At 41.4% G+C, this 17815-nt stretch overlaps 2 protein-coding genes across 9 annotated transcripts in view; one reads left to right on the forward strand and one right to left on the reverse strand.

Moving 5' to 3' along the window:
• Positions 1–1781, forward strand: part of LOC133636349 (zinc finger protein 263-like) — a 40340-nt gene extending 38559 nt beyond the window's left edge. For all 3 annotated transcript variants that reach the window (XM_062030322.1, XM_062030323.1, XM_062030321.1), the window contains one exon: positions 632–1781. In XM_062030322.1, coding sequence (XP_061886306.1) covers positions 632–1158 — 527 coding nt within the window. In that variant the 3' untranslated portion in view covers positions 1159–1781. The remainder of the gene's footprint in view (positions 1–631) is intronic.
• LOC133636326 (zinc finger protein 568-like) overlaps positions 1–17815 on the reverse strand; it is a 448159-nt gene that overhangs the window by 103822 nt on the left and 326522 nt on the right. The gene's annotated exons all lie outside the window — the stretch shown is intronic.

Consider the following 17815-nt stretch of genomic DNA (forward strand, 5'->3'; position numbering starts at 1 on the left):
AACCAAGCCAAGATGGCTGTTGTGCAGCTAGCAACTCTCTGAGTACACAAAGGGCCTAGATCTTCCTGCGAAAAGCAGACACGAGCAAAATAAATCCAACTCTGAAACGGAATAGATCCCTAAAGATTTGTTGAGTAATATCAAGGATTATCCGTCGGTGGCGTTCCCAGACATGTGGAACTATCTTGAGTTCCAGACGTCATTCTACACCACAAAGGAGATGAAAGCTTAAAAAGGCATGGATGGCTACAATTTATTTGTGTGTGGCTGGGTCAAATAGTATCAAGACTCTCACGAATAAATCATGCGGGTAAGGTTGCATTTTATCATTCAACTTTGAGTCTTGCGAAGACGTCCATGTAAACAAACAAGGACTAGGACCCCACATCTGCCACCCGTGACTGCATATCCATTTAACTAACTAACTATTATTCAATCATCACCATATTTCATGTTTGTCCTGTTGTTGGTTAATAAAAGTCCACAACCATAAAAGACTTCCAGTAAGATGTCTAATAAGAGCTATAAATGATTTTTATGCATATATTTAATTAGGCCAACCTCACATAATGTGGATGGTTGGCATAAGAGCTGCCAAGTAAAATACAGTAACACCTCATTTGTTCTGCAGACGTCCAGCGGGTGTCAGCAGAGAGTCAAGAAGAGATTCCCTCCAAGCAGCAGGAGTGGAGCTCCAGTGTGGGACAGAAGGAGCTGGAGCCCCCACACATTAAAGAGGAAGAGGAGGAACTGTGGGAGCAGCTTCAAAGGTTGGTGGAGGCTAACGATGAAGATGAAGCTCAGTCCTTACAGCTTCATCACAGTCAAAGTGAGGAGAACAGAGGGGCGGAGCTTGTAAGTCAACACATCACAGAAGCTGATGGAGAGCATTGTGAAGATATAAAGTCAGAACCAGACAGCATCTTTGCTCCACTGTCAGACATGGACCACATGATGTCACACTCTTCTGATCACAGTGACCACATCCAAAAACCTTTGGAGAGTCAAAATGACTCTAAAGGTGATACGAGACATCACACTAACAACAAACACTTTGACTGCTCTCAATGTGGGAAATCATTTAGACACAAGGGTCATTTTACAAGACACATGAGAATACATACTGGAGAGAAACCTTTTTTATTGCTCTGTTTGTAAGAAGAGTTTCTCCACAAAGCAACACATGACCACACACATGAGAACACACACTGGAGAGAAACCTTTTACTTGCTCAGCTTGTGCTAAAAGATTCAACACTAAGAATGACATGACCACACACATGAGAACACACACAGGTGAGAAACCTTTTTCTTGCTCTGTTTGTAAGAAGAGTTTCTCCAGTAAGCAAATCATGACCAGACACATGAGAACACACACTGGAGAGAAACCGTTTAGTTGCACTGTGTGTGATAAGATGTTCAGGTTTAAGAATCAGGTGAGTAAACACAAGTGTGTAACAGTCATGGAAGCTGCAGGGATTTAAAAAGACTTAAACAGTGATTGTGCAAAATGTAGTTTAAAAACACAGCATGTTTAATAAGAATGTATATTTGATGTTGTATGTAGTGCTTCTCATCTTCTAGTCTTATATGTTGTCCTGTACTTACTTTTTAACTTGTGTGCATGTATTGAATATTATATATGTAGCTACTATTTTATTCTATTTTCTCATCTTTAAAGAGAGGACATCTTATTATTTTCATTTGTTTTTTTCCCACACATTTTTCCATTGCATTTTATTGATGTTATTATCCAACTAAAAGTATGAATGAATAAAATGGTTAACACAATGTGGACTCTGGTAGATTAGCAGCATTGTTACATCATGGATGTTAACTACTGCAAAACATCAACAAAGAAGAAAAATGCTGAAGTTAGCAACACATCACTGAACTTTAGAGCCATCGTGAGTGGAGTTGCTTGTTTTTATTGCTGCATTTCTACTTATTTCACCTCACATCTTCACTTTTAATACTAAAGTCTTCTTATGATAAATAAATGATAAATGGGTTATACTTGTATAGCGCTTTTCTACCTTCAAGGTACTCAAAGCGCTTTGACACTATTTCCACATTCACCCATTCACACACACATTCACACACTGATGGCGGGAGCTGCCATGCAAGGCGCTAACCAGCAGCCATCAGGAGCAAGGGTGAAGTGTCTTGCCCAAGGACACAACGGACGTGACTAGGATGGTAGAAGGTGGGGATTGAACCTCAGTAACCAGCAACACTCCGATTGCTGGCACGGCCACTCTACCAACTTCACCACGCCGTCCGCCGTTCTTCACATATATTGTTGTAGGCTTCTAACATTTATGTTTCTGATGTGTGTGTAGTCTGTGGAAAGGGTCGTTGTCCCTTGTGGATCCAATTGTTCACTTGCACAGATGCATCATGTGACAGTTTGACCCCACACTGTCACTGTTTGACCTTTGGACTTCCTCACAAACCGTGCACATTTGTTGGGAAGCTCAACATGGACAAACTACAAACATTCAATCTTGTTAGCTAGTGAAAAGCATGTGCTCAACAAACAAATTGTTACCTGTCACCCACCATGGCTCTGAACAGTTGACTAAAAGAGTCAGGGTGGGGTTGAGGGCTTTATATAGGTGAACACACCTGCATTCACTAATTAGGCCAAATTTGGGTCAAACCATGATTATCAAAAGCTGGGTATTACAGAAGGACACTGGACATTTGAAAGTTGTGTTGTCTAAAGCCTGAATATACTGTGTACAAAAATGACTGCTCTACACATGCAAAAGTACTATGTGAATACTTTTTAGACATGTGATGGTTATTTATGGTGTAATTTCCAAAATAACTGTTTTCTTAATTCCCCCTGTCAAATTGGTCCCAGCTAGTGGGCGGAGCTATGGGCTATTTAAGTTGGAAAATGCCGTTTTTCTGACAGTCTGCTGTTGGGGAGGTTCTCTGTCCTGAGCAGGAGTTTCGGTCTCCATGCATCATCTACTGAGAGTGTAGGTGCTTTGTTTTCCTGTCATTGTTCACCTTTTGACACTTTTTGGGATTTCAATAAATGTTTGTAAACTGTTACCAACTGCGTGCCTTGCCATCCTTGATTTGAAAGTCTGGTTTGCAACGGTTACATTACCTTCACCCGAGGCGGGGTGTGACATATGGTGGCAGTGGTGGGATGGCAAGCCGCAGAGTTTACAACAAATCTGGCAGAGGGCAGGCCAGAACTGGTTTGAGATCCCAAGTGTCGAAGGTGGCAATGACAGAGGAGACTGATGAGATGGCTGGTCGAGGGGCCACGGCGATGAGGCTGGACCGGACGACTATGGCTGAGGAGCGTGAAGTTGGATGGAACACAGAGGAGTCTGAAGAAGACGTCAAAGGTTTTGAGAACTCTGGGGCTAGGCGTAAGCAGCATAGGAAGGGTTCTGGGAAGGCTAGGTGGTCTGCTGAGCCACCAAAGACTGAAAGAGTGCTAAGTGAACCTACCCTGGTTAACATGTTTCAAGACTTTTTGATTGGACAGCAACGTAGGGAAGCTATCCTAGTCCATGAACTCCAGGAGTTAAAAAATGTCTGTACAAGGCCTAGCCTAGATCACTCACTCACTAACCAAAATGCTAACCGTACTACTGATGATAGTCGTTATGAGCAGTCGCCCAAACCCAAACCCAGAACTCGCCCACAGCCAACTCCTAGTCCTCAAGCGTCGCCGTCCAGAGATTCCTTGCCACCTGACCATCATCTCCGACAAGGCCCAAAGATGCTCCCGTTCCAGAAGGGTGAGGACATCGAAAACTTTCTTGTCCGCTTCGAGCGCATCGCTCGCACCTGGGGCTGGCCTCAGTCTGACTGGGCCTGCCGACTTGTTCCACTCTTGACCGGCAAAGCTCTGGATGCCTATTCTGCGATGGAGGAAGATGCTTCCAACGTCTATACTGACCTTAAAGAAGCCCTCCTTGCTAAGTTTGATATCTCTCCTGAGACTTATAGACTCCAGTTCCGGTCAACCTACATTCCCCCTGGTGAATCTCCCAAGGAGACTTACAACAGACTCAAAGGTCTCTACAGAAGATGGATCAAGCCAGAGCAGCATTCCAAAGAAGACATTGCAGAGCTCTTCATTCTGGAGCAAATGCTTCGCATGCTGCCCAACGAAATGAAGACTTGGGTGAAGGAACATGAGCCAGAAGACGGACTTACTGTTGCTAAACTTGCAGGCCAGTACTTGAATGCTCGTAAAGGACTCCGAATGCCAAGGCAGCAGAACAACCGTGTAGCAGCCCAAGGTGCAGCCGACCTGTCACACCAAAGAGGTGTGCAGAAAGCAGGTGGTTATAGCACCTCAGGGGACAACAGACTGCTCCCGAGACAGAGTCCAGTGAAGGATCTCATCTGCTACCACTGCCAACAGCCAGGGCATCGAGCCCCAGTCTGCCCCTTGAAAGGTCCCAAGCTGTCCAGCTTCTGTCATGTTCCCCATCCATCTGTCCCAGCTTCAGTCATGGCACCTGCTCTTGCACCCAATTCTGAACCTGAGGCCAAACCTATCATGGTGCCAGCTTGTGTTAATGGCCGTACAGTGCAAGCATTGTTGGACACAGGTAGCTCCATGACACTGTTGAACCATTCTTTTGTGTCACTTGGTAATCTTGACTATCAGCATGCCACAGCCATTCAATGTGTCCATGGTGATCAAAGAATATATCCCGTGGCTGATGTGACCATCGTCATCGATGACCAGGCTTTCTTGCTCCGTGTGGGGGTTCTTGATCACATGCCCCATGACATGATCTTGGGCAGAGACTTGCCTATTCTGCATGATCTTGTTCATCAGACACACACGCAGAAAGTGAAGTCCAGTTTTATTCCAGCCATTCAAGAGGCTTATCCAGTACTCACCCGTGCCCAGACAGCCAAGATAGGGCTGGAGCCTCTTCCTGACTTACACCCTTCTCTATGCCAGGGTGGTCAGAAGGGCCCGCCCAAAAGTAAGAGCCAGCGCCGCCTGGAGAAAATCCAAGGTACTCCACTGTTGGGTAATGTGTCAAGCTTGAAACCTGATGAAGAGTGGCAAGTACCTGAAGACATCCGAGAGCTACAGAGAGCTGACGTCTCACTGGCTCCCCTGCTGGCTAAGATGAAAGATGCAAACATCCCCTTGCAGCCAAACCAGGGTGAAAAGTATGTCTTGGAGGATGGAGTTCTGTATGTAGCAGATCAGTCAGAGAATCGCTTGGTGGTCCCTACCTGCTGTAGGCCCCTTGTACTGCATCTTGCTCATTCCATACCTTGGGCTGGTCATCTTGGGCAAGACAAGACTCTTGCTCGAGTCAAAGCTCGCTTCTTTTGGCCTTTAATGGTCAAAGATGTTATTGAGTACTGTCAAACCTGTCTACAGTGCCAGAAGACCTCTCCGAGACGACCTGAGAAAGCCCCACTACTCCCTCTTCCTCTCATTGATGTTCCTTTCCGGAGGATTGCAATGGATATCGTTGGACCCCTGGAGAAAAGCAGTGGAGGCCATGAATACATCCTTGTCCTCTGTGACTATGCCACCAGATTTCCCGAGGCCTTCCCACTAAGGAGTATCAAGACTCCGAAAGTCATCTCTGCACTTGTACAATTCTTCTCACGAGTAGGAATTCCAGATGAAATAATCACGGATCAAGGAACCAACTTCACCTCAAAGCTCATGAAGCAGCTTCACAAACAACTTGGAATTACTGGCATTCGCACCACCCCCTATCATCCACAAACTGACGGGTTGGTGGAACGCTTCAACCAAACCCTGAAGTCCATGCTGAGGAAGTTTGTAGACGACACCGGTCGAGACTGGGAGAAATGGCTTCCCTTCTTGCTCTTTGCCTATCGAGAGGTACCCCAAGCCTCTACCGGGTTTTCGCCTTTTGAGCTTCTTTATGGGTTCCCTGTTCAAGGCCCCTTGGACCTCTTGAAGAAATCCTGGGAATCCAAACCACCTGCACCACAAGGGGTACTTTCTTATGTGCTGCAGATGCGAGACCGGCTGGAGCAATACAGAGCCAAGGCAAGAGAAAATCTTGGAAAGGCCCAGATGAAACAGAAGACCTGGTATGACCAAAAAGCACGTCACAGGGTGCTATACCCAGGTCAAAAGGACATGCTCTTGCTTCCAACCTCAAGCCATAAACTGCTGGCCCAATGGCAAGGTCCTTACTCCGTGGTCAGACAAGCTGGTCCAGTCACCTATGAGATCTCACATCCGGATAAAGGAAAGGCATCCCAAGTGTACCACATCAACCTTCTGAAGGAATGGAAGGAGAGGAAATCCTCTGTGGAAGGAAAGGATGTCCAGGCCAGTCAAGTACCTACTCAAAGCAAGAAGTTGCAAGAGAAAAAGGTGATGCTGGCACGGGAAGTGGAAATGGAGGATGATGTGGAGGAGACAGATCTGTCCATGCTCACTACACCACAGAAACCTGATGTAAGCCACTTGTCTGCACAATCTGCCCTTAAACTATTGCAAGTGTGTGAAGAATTCCCAGTATTGTTCAGTGGAAAGCCCGGAAGGACTCCACTAATTGAACATGTCATTCACTTAAAAAACCCAACACCTATCCGTCAGCGCCCATACAGAGTGCCTGAGCGGATGGTGGAGCCCCTCAACCATGAAATCCAAACCATGCTGGATCTAGGAGTGATTGAACCCTCAAACAGTGAGTGGTGTAACCCCATTGTCCTCGTTCCTAAAAAAGACAACACGATACGAGTTTGTAATGACCTACGCAAAGTGAATGCCGTTTCTAAATTTGATGCTTATCCTATGCCACGTATTGATGAACTTCTTGAGAAGCTCGGCAAAGCTGTGTTCATCACCACCCTTGACCTGTGTAAGGGATACTGGCAAGTCCCTTTAAAGAAGGAGTCTAGGGAGTACACTGCCTTCCGTGGACCAAAGGGTCTCTATCATTACACAGTGATGCCGTTCGGACTCCACGGAGCCCCCGCAACCTTTCAGCGGCTAATGGATCACGCTCTGCAGGGGTGTGGCCAGTTCTCTGCTGCCTATCTTGATGATGTGGTGGTTTTCAGCACTTCCTGGAAAGACCACCTCTCTCACCTGCGTCAAGTCCTGCTCCGGATCCATTCTGCTGGGCTCACTCTTAACACCCAGAAATGTGAGTGGGCCAAAACTGAGGTGTGCTACCTAGGTTACCATCTTGGCAACGGGCAGATACGCCCTCAGGTGGACAAGGTGAAGGCTATCCAAGACAGTCCTAGACCCCGGACAAAGAAGCAGGTCCGGTCATTCTTGGGGCTTTCTGGGTGGTACAGAAGATTTGTGCCCCACTTCTCTACCATCACAGCTCCTCTTGGCGAGCTGACTACCAAAGCATCCTCTAATCCAGTCAAATGGACAGAAAAATGTGAAACTGCCTTCACAAAGGTCAAAGCTATTCTATGCTCTTTCCCGGTCTTACAAAGTCCTGACTTCAACCAGCGATTCCTTGTTCAAGTTGATGCCTCCGGTGTGGGCCTTGGAGCCGTCCTAGCCCAAGGAAAGGAGGGCGAGGAACAACCGCTTCTATATCTGAGCCGTAAACTGCATCCCAGAGAAACTAGGTACTCTGCCATCGAAAAGGAATGTCTTGCCATCAAGTGGGCATTGGACAGCCTACGTTATTACCTTCTGGGACGGACCTTTGATCTGGAAACGGACCACAGAGCATTGAGCTGGATCAACTCCATGAGGGATAAGAACTCCCGTGTCACCAGATGGTACTTGGCGTTACAGCCCTTTTGCTTCAATATCACACATCGAGCTGGCAAAACTAACTTGCTAGCTGATTACCTGTCTCGTCTCCCTGAACTTGCTGTCGCTGGAGAGGAGGGAGGTAATGTGACAGTTTGACCCCACACTGTCACTGTTTGACCTTTGGACTTCCTCACAAACCGTGCACATTTGTTGGGAAGCTCAACATGGACAAACTACAAACATTCAATCTTGTTAGCTAGTGAAAAGCATGTGCTCAACAAACAAATTGTTACCTGTCACCCACCATGGCTCTGAACAGTTGACTAAAAGAGTCAGGGTGGGGTTGAGGGCTTTATATAGGTGAACACACCTGCATTCACTAATTAGGCCAAATTTGGGTCAAACCATGATTATCAAAAGCTGGGTATTACAGAAGGACACTGGACATTTGAAAGTTGTGTTGTCTAAAGCCTGAATATACTGTGTACAAAAATGACTGCTCTACACATGCAAAAGTACTATGTGAATACTTTTTAGACATGTGATGGTTATTTATGGTGTAATTTCCAAAATAACTGTTTTCTTAATTCCCCCTGTCAAATTGGTCCCAGCTAGTGGGCGGAGCTATGGGCTATTTAAGTTGGAAAATGCCGTTTTTCTGACAGTCTGCTGTTGGGGAGGTTCTCTGTCCTGAGCAGGAGTTTCGGTCTCCATGCATCATCTACTGAGAGTGTAGGTGCTTTGTTTTCCTGTCATTGTTCACCTTTTGACACTTTTTGGGATTTCAATAAATGTTTGTAAACTGTTACCAACTGCGTGCCTTGCCATCCTTGATTTGAAAGTCTGGTTTGCAACGGTTACATTACCTTCACCCGAGGCGGGGTGTGACACATCATCATCATCATCATCATCATCATCATCATCATCATCATCAGGCATTAATGGTCCACTACTGGACGAAACCCACATATGCGGTCCTCTCCAAGGTTTCTCATAGTCATTCACCGACGTCCCACTGGGGTGAGTTTTTCCTTGCCCGTATGTGGGCTCTGTACCGAGGATGTCGTTGTGGCTTGTACAGCCCTTTGAGACACTTGTGATTTAGGGCTATATAAATAAACATTGATTGAATGTTAAACTCATTTCTACGCTCACTGTGTGAAGACTGGAGGTTAATAAAGTCAAAACATTTAGCACAAATGATGTGTATATATGTTAGCCAATAACAACAGGGACGGCGTGGCGAAGTTGGTAGAGTGGCTGTGCCAGCATTCGGAGTGTTGCTGGTTACTGGGGTTCAATTCCCACCTTCTACCTTCCTAGTCACGTCTGTTGTGTCCTTGGGCAAGACACTTCACCCTTGCTCCTGATGGGTGCTGGTTAGCGCCTTGGATGGCAGCTCCCGCCATCAGTGTGTGAATGTGTGTGTGAATGGGTGAATGTGGAAATACTGTCAAAGCGCTTTGAGTACCTTGAAGGTAGAAAAGCGCTATACAAGTATAACCCATTTATCATTTATCATTTATAACAAGTCCGTGTGTAAGGCACACAAACACATTTATTCAACATCGTTATGATGTAACATGGAAGATGCTAACGTTAACTAACTAGCGAGGTGATGCTGTGAAGAGCTGCTCCGCAAAGTTGGCATACAACCAAAAATTACTTATTATTAATGTTCACTTGCAATGTATTTATTTGGAACATGTCAAAACTTTACAAGCACAACTTTTGCTCAAGTGATCAAGCGTCCAACATGAGTGGAAGAAGCAGAGCTTGTCTGGTCCCCCCCAGTGGAAAAACTAAATGATGTGTTCACTTCATTTATTTATATGTCACATTTAAAACAACCTCAGTTGGCCAAAGTGCTGTACAGACATAAGACATAAGGTGCACATAGTGTCACATTAACATGGTAACATAGGAGGATGAATACAATACAATAGTCAAATACCAAAGTGCTGTACATACATAAGACATAAGGTGCACATAGTGTCACATTAACATGGTAACATAGGAGGAGGAATACAATACAATAGTCAAATAGACCTTAAAAGAAGTGCAGAATATATCACCTAAAATGCTAAAATGTAATAAATAAATACAAAATTATTTTACCTGTGAACAATATGAAAACAGTGTAAAATCAGAAGATAGTCTATCTATAATACATTTCAATAGTGGAAGCATGTACACTAACTTTGAGGCTATCAAGGATTACTTGAAAGAATTTAGTCATCCATTTACCATTATTGCAATTACTGAAACCTGCTTCAACAGTGATAAAGGTATTGATTTTAGTCTGAATGACTATGAATTAACATACATAAACAGAATAAATAAAATAGGAGGAGGGGTCGCATTGTACATTCATAAATCTGTTACATTTAAAGTTTTAACAAACATGACCATAGCAGTCGATGGATTATTTGAATGTTTAACAGTGGAAATCCTAAATGACAAAAAGACAAATATCTTCATGAGCTGTGTATACCGGACACCTGCTTCAAGCATAGAAACTTTAAATGAGTGGATGGCTAAACTATTTTCCTCTGTGAACCAAAAAAACATATTTATCTGTGGTGATTTTAACATTGATTTGTTAAACTCAACCAACCATAACCATGTTGATGACTTCATTGACACAATGTACAGCCTGTCTCTATATCCAACCATAACCATGTTGATGACTTCATTGACACAATGTACAGCCTGTCTCTATATCCAACCATAACCATGTTGATGACTTCATTGACACAATGTACAGCCTGTCTCTATATCCAACCATAACCATGTTGATGACTTCATTGACACAATGTACAGCCTGTCTCTATATCCAACCATAACCATGTTGATGACTTCATTGACACAATGTACAGCTTGTCTCTATATCCAACCATAACCATGTTGATGACTTCATTGACACAATGTACAGCTTGTCTCTATATCCAACCATAACCATGTTGATGACTTCATTGACACAATGTACAGCTTGTCTCTATATCCAACCATAACCATGTTGATGACTTCATTGACACAATGTACAGCCTGTCTCTATATCCAACCATAACCATGTTGATGACTTCATTGACACTATGTACAGCTTGTCTCTATATCCAACCATAACCATGTTGATGACTTCATTGACACAATGTACAGCCTGTCTCTATATCCAACCATAACCATGTTGATGACTTCATTGACACTATGTACAGCTTGTCTCTATATCCAACCATAACCATGTTGATGACTTCATTGACACTATGTACAGCTTGTCTCTATATCCAACCATAACCATGTTGATGACTTCATTGACACAATGTACAGCCTGTCTCTATATCCAACCATAACCATGTTGATGACTTCATTGACACAATGTACAGCCTGTCTCTATATCCAACCATAACCATGTTGATGACTTCATTGACACAATGTACAGCCTGTCTCTATATCCAACCATAACCATGTTGATGACTTCATTGACACAATGTACAGCCTGTCTCTATATCCAACCATAACCATGTTGATGACTTCATTGACACTATGTACAGCTTGTCTCTATATCCAACCATAACCATGTTGATGACTTCATTGACACAATGTACAGCCTGTCTCTATATCCAACCATAACCATGTTGATGACTTCATTGACACTATGTACAGCCTGTCTCTATATCCAACCATAACCATGTTGATGACTTCATTGACACAATGTACAGCTTGTCTCTATATCCAACCATAACCATGTTGATGACTTCATTGACACAATGTACAGCTTGTCTCTATATCCAACCATAACCATGTTGATGACTTCATTGACACAATGTACAGCCTGTCTCTATATCCAACCATAACCATGTTGATGACTTCATTGACACTATGTACAGCCTGTCTCTATATCCAACCATAACCATGTTGATGACTTCATTGACACAATGTACAGCTTGTCTCTATATCCAACCATAACCATGTTGATGACTTCATTGACACAATGTACAGCTTGTCTCTATATCCAACCATAACCATGTTGATGACTTCATTGACACAATGTACAGCTTGTCTCTATATCCAACCATAACCATGTTGATGACTTCATTGACACAATGTACAGCCTGTCTCTATATCCAACCATAACCATGTTGATGACTTCATTGACACAATGTACAGCCTGTCTCTATATCCAACCATAACCATGTTGATGACTTCATTGACACAATGTACAGCCTGTCTCTATATCCAACCATAACCATGTTGATGACTTCATTGACACAATGTACAGCCTGTCTCTATATCCAACCATAACCATGTTGATGACTTCATTGACACAATGTACAGCCTGTCTCTATATCCAACCATAACCATGTTGATGACTTCATTGACACTATGTACAGCTTGTCTCTATATCCAACCATAACCATGTTGATGACTTCATTGACACAATGTACAGCTTGTCTCTATATCCAACCATAACCATGTTGATGACTTCATTGACACAATGTACAGCTTGTCTCTATATCCAACCATAACCATGTTGATGACTTCATTGACACAATGTACAGCTTGTCTCTATATCCAACCATAACCATGTTGATGACTTCATTGACACAATGTACAGCCTGTCTCTATATCCAACCATAACCATGTTGATGACTTCATTGACACAATGTACAGCCTGTCTCTACATCAAACCATAACCATGTTGATGACTTCATTGACACAATGTACAGCTTGTCTCTATATCCAACCATAACCATGTTGATGACTTCATTGACACAATGTACAGCTTGTCTCTATATCCAACCATAACCATGTTGATGACTTCATTGACACAATGTACAGCTTGTCTCTATATCCAACCATAACCATGTTGATGACTTCATTGACACAACGTACAGCTTGTCTCTATATCCAACCATAACCAAACCAAGCAGAAAAACAACACATAGTGCCACAATCATTGACAACATTTTTACAAACATTATGGGAAATCAAGTCACCAGTGGCCTATTTATATGTGACATCACTGACCATTTACCTGTTTTTACTTTATATGACTGTCATCTCAAGAAAACCAAAGACACTATGGCAAAAATCTCTAAACGAATAACAACTGAGGAAACAATCTGTGCACTAAACAATAGTTTAGCAGTTCAGGATTGGACTTCAGTATACAGAGAACCTAATGTGGACAGTGCTTATTGTCATTTTTTAGACATCTTTACTTCCCTGCATAATAAACATTGCCCCGTAAAAGAATATTTTATAAAAGGAAAAAATAAAAATAGCCCTTGGATCACAAAAGGGATAATTAATGCCTGTAAAAAGAAAAACAATCTCCACAAACTTTTCATCAAAAATAAAAATAAAAGAAGTCGAACAACGATACAAGAAGTATAAAAATAAATTAACTGATATTATAAGAACAAGCAAACGGTTATATTATCAAAAAAAACTATATGAAAACAAAAATAATATAAAAGGAACTTGGGATGTTTTGAATAGTCTAATAAAAGAAGGATATTCCAAGTTGACATATCCTGATTACTTTATTGATGAAAACGGTGAAGATTATAATATGAGTAATGTAGTAAAGTAAAGTTATAATATGAGTAATGTAGTAAACAAGTTCAATAGTTTTTTTGTAAATGTTGGTCCTAAATTGGCTGTTGATATCCCAGACAATGGAGTTACAAAATCAACTATTGAACATAATTCTTCCTCATTCTTCCTCTCAGCTACAAATGAGCAGGAAGTGACAAACATTGTGCGCAAGTGTAAAAGTAAGTGCTCCACTGACTGCCATGATATCAACATGATATTGGTTCAAAAGGTTATCCTGAATATTGTAAAACCATTAACTTATATATGTCATTTATCATTCCAGACTGGCTGCTTTCCAAGTCAAATGAAAATGGCTAAAGTAACTCCGCTCTTCAAAAGTGACAGCAAACACGCTTTCACCAATTACACACCAATCTCTCTTTTGCCTCACTTCTCAAAAATCTTAGAGAAACTATTTAACTCTCGACTTGAATCTTTTCTTGAGAAGCATCATATAATCAATGACGGTCAGTATGACTTTAGGTCCAAAAGAACAACTTCAAAGGCAACAACTGAAGCTATTGAGGAAATGACTAATGCACTGGAGCATAAAAGATATGCAGTTGCTATTTTTATTGACCTAAAGAAAGCCTTTGATACCATTAATCATTCAATTCTACGAGATAAAATGGGAAGATATGGAATTAGGGGGCTGGCTGGTGACTGGTTAAAAAGTTATTTAACTGGGAGGGTACAGTTTGTTAAAATGGGTCAATTTTTATCTGATACTCTTGGCATTGCTTGTGGTGTCCCCCAAGGGTCCGTGTTGGGGCCAAAACTGTTTAATGTATATATTAATGATATGTTTAATACATCCAAAATACTGAAATGTATACTATTTGCAGACGACGCAAATTTATTCTACAGTAGTGATGACTATAATGAGCTCATAAATACAGTAAACACAGAACTAAACATAGTAAAAAAATGGATGGACACAAATAAATTATCTTTGAATATAAAAATAAAACTAAGATGTAATGTTTGGAAATGGCAACATAACGTCTGAACAGAAAATAAGTATTGATGGTACCCAAATTGAAATTGTAAATGAGAATACATTTTTGGGAGTAATAATTGATAGTAAACTATCATGGAAAGCTCATGTCAGACACATTAAAACAAAAATCTCCAAAAGCCTCTCAATTATAAACAAAGCAAAACTATACCTCAATGAAAATGCACTCCGTACTCTATACTGCACCTTGGTACTGCCATACCTTACATACTGTGTTGAATACTTCTTTGTACTCTATACTGCACCTTGGTACTGCCATACCTTACATACTGTGTTGAATACTTCTTTGTACTCTATACTGCACCTCGGTACTGCCATACCTTACATACTGTGTTGAATACTTCTTTGTACTCTATACTGCACCTTGGTACTGCCATACCTTACATACTGTGTTGAAGTATGGGGGAATACTTACCACAACACAATTCATCCTCTGATCATATTACAGAAAAGATCATTCACAACGTTGGTTATTTAGAACATAGTCATAATCTGTTTATGTAATCAAAGTTGCTCAAATTTCATGACCTTGTTAAATATAATACATTAATAATCGTATATAAAGCTTTTAACAAATTATTGCCACCTAATCTACAACGTTTTTTTATAAAACGAGTGCAAGCTCATAACTTGAGAGGCTTTGGATATTTCTTATTGCCGAGAGCTCAAACCACTCGTAAACGTTTTTGTGTGTCTGTATGCGGAGTAAAACTATGTTTTTGTGTGTCCGTATGCAGAGTAAAACTATGTTTTTGTGTGTCTGTATGCGGAGTAAAACTATGTTTTTGTGTGTCTGTATGCGGAGTAAAACTATGTTTTTGTGTGTCTGTATGCGGAGTAAAACTATGTTTTTGTGTGTCTGTATGCGGAGTAAAACTATGTTTTTGTGTGTCTGTATGCGGAGTAAAACTATGTTTTTGTGTGTCTGTATGCGGAGTAAAACTATGTTTTTGTGTGTCTGTATGCGGAGTAAAACTATGTTTTTGTGTGTCTGTATGCGGAGTAAAACTATGGAACAAATTGGACTTGCAACACAAGCAATGCCAAACTATTAATGGATTTAAACTATTATACAAACATGGGGTCTGGTTCAAATATAGAGATGGGGGTCTTTAATTTGACCTGCTGCTGTACTCTGTCTCAAAGTGTAACATGTGCTCAATGTTTCCTTACCATTATTGCTATGTTGTCTATTACCATTATTGCTATGATGTCTATTACCATTGTTGGTATATTCATTATTCCTACATTGTTGATACAAATGATTGTTACAGTGTAATAATGATTGTGGTAATGCCACTATGATACAACATGTGTATTATAATCCTTAAACAAAGTGAGAGTGAAAGTCATGTGAATAATCACTGAATGGAGAACTGGGGGTGGGATTAAATAAATTATCTTCTTCCCACTCCCTTTCAGGCAAAACTGGACAATAATGCACTATATTAATTTATATTATTATGTTTTGTCAACTTGTACGTTTTTGTCATTGCCTGAAATAAATAAATAAAAAATGATATTATGGAGCGTAGATGTTGAAATCCCTAAATTTCTTGCAATTGCACTTTGAGATACGTTGTTCTTAAACTGTTTGACTATTTGCTCATGCAGTTGTGGACAAAGTGGTGACCCTCGCCCCATCCTTTCTTGTGAAAGACTGAGCATTTTTTGGGAAGCTGTTTTTATACCCAATCATGGCACCCACCTGTTCCCAATTAGCCTGCACACCTGTGTGATGTTCCAAATAAGTGTTTGATGAGCATTCCTCAACTTTATCAGTATTTATTGCCACCTTTCCCAACTTCTTTGTCACGTGTTGCTGCCATCAAATTCTAAAGTTAATGATTATTTGCAAAAAAAAAAATGTTTATCAGTTTGAACATCAAATATGTTGTCTTTGTAGCATATTCAACTGAATATGGCTTGAAAATGATTTGCAAATCATTGTATTCCGTTTATATTTACATCTAACACAATTTCCCAACTCATATGGAAACGGGGTTTGTATGTGTATGTTATGCCATTGTTTACAAATTTGGTAAATAAATAACCAAAAAATTTATATTTTGTTGTTTTCTTACTGTACCGAAAATGAACCGAACCATGACCTCTAAACCGAGGTACGTACCGAACCGAAATTTGTGTGTACCGTTACACCCCTAATAATTACTTTGTAAATATTGGACTAAAATTGGAAGAAAGGATTCCAGACCCAGTTTCAATTGAGGACTATGATGGTACCATAGAGCCAAATCCCAACTCCATGTTCCTCAGTAATGTGACACAGGAGGAAATAGTTATAATCCTGTAATCTAAGACTTCAACTGATTGTAATGGAATGTATATGGAAACCATAAAAAAGGTTATTGAAGAGATCTCAGGACCATTCATGTACACGACTGTCTCAGAAAATTAGAATATTGTGATAAAGTCCTTTATTTTCTGTGATGCAACTAAAAAAACAGAAATGTCATAATAATCAAATAATGAAAGGCTTGCAATAATTCAGTTGATGTGTAATGAATCCAGAATGTATGACATTTCTGTTTTTTTCAATTGCATTACAGAAAATAAAGAACTTTATCACAATATTCTAATTTTCTGAGAAAGTCCTGTATCTGGTGTATCGTGACATGGCCTAAACCAGGGGTCGGCAACCCGTGGCTCCGGAGCTTTGACCACTCTGATGCGGCTCAGCTGCATGCTTGCCGACCCTCCCGGTCTTCCCAGTATACTTAACGACCCCCTTGGACTGTGATGAAGCTGTGAGGACTCAGGTGCTTTGTCTTCATGCTCTTCAGTCTTCACAGAGACAACAGTCAGTGGAAACTTGCTGACATCATCCTCCTCCTGCCCTACAGGACACTCTCCCTCCTCTTCCTCTTTCATGTGTGGATCCTCCTCTTCCTCTTTCATGTGGGTGGGGGTGGGGGCTGTGGATCCTCTTCTTCATCTTTAATGTGGGTGGGCTGTGGATCCTCCTCTTCCTCTTTCATGTGGGGGGGGGGGGCGCTGCTGGACGTCTGTTGGGTAAATAAGTAAATAAGATAAAGAGAGAATATTGTCAAGACTTAGTCTTTGGCGTGGTTTGCTCTCCCATGGTGCAAATGAATTGGACCATACGTGGCGTGCAGGTGAGGACATGTTTAATATCTTAACTCAAACAAAAAGGTACAAACAAAAGGCGCTCACAGCGGAGGTAAAAAACTTGACTAGGAAAACAAAAGGCGCGCACAATGGCGGAGAACTATGAACATTAAACAAAAACTTACGTGACAAGGAACTGTGAACATGGCATGAATGTGTGATGTCGCCAGGACGAACAACAGAAACAGAAAAGCCTATATAGTGACATGATAAGTGAAAACAGGTGCGTGACTAACTGTGAACAGGTGCGTGACATGACAATGTGAAAATGTGAGACAGGTGTGTGTGAGTCCAAACGTGGAACAGGTGAAACTAATGAGT

Source organism: Entelurus aequoreus, linkage group LG20 (assembly GCF_033978785.1).
Source record: "Entelurus aequoreus isolate RoL-2023_Sb linkage group LG20, RoL_Eaeq_v1.1, whole genome shotgun sequence".
NCBI lineage: Eukaryota > Metazoa > Chordata > Actinopteri > Syngnathiformes > Syngnathidae > Entelurus > Entelurus aequoreus.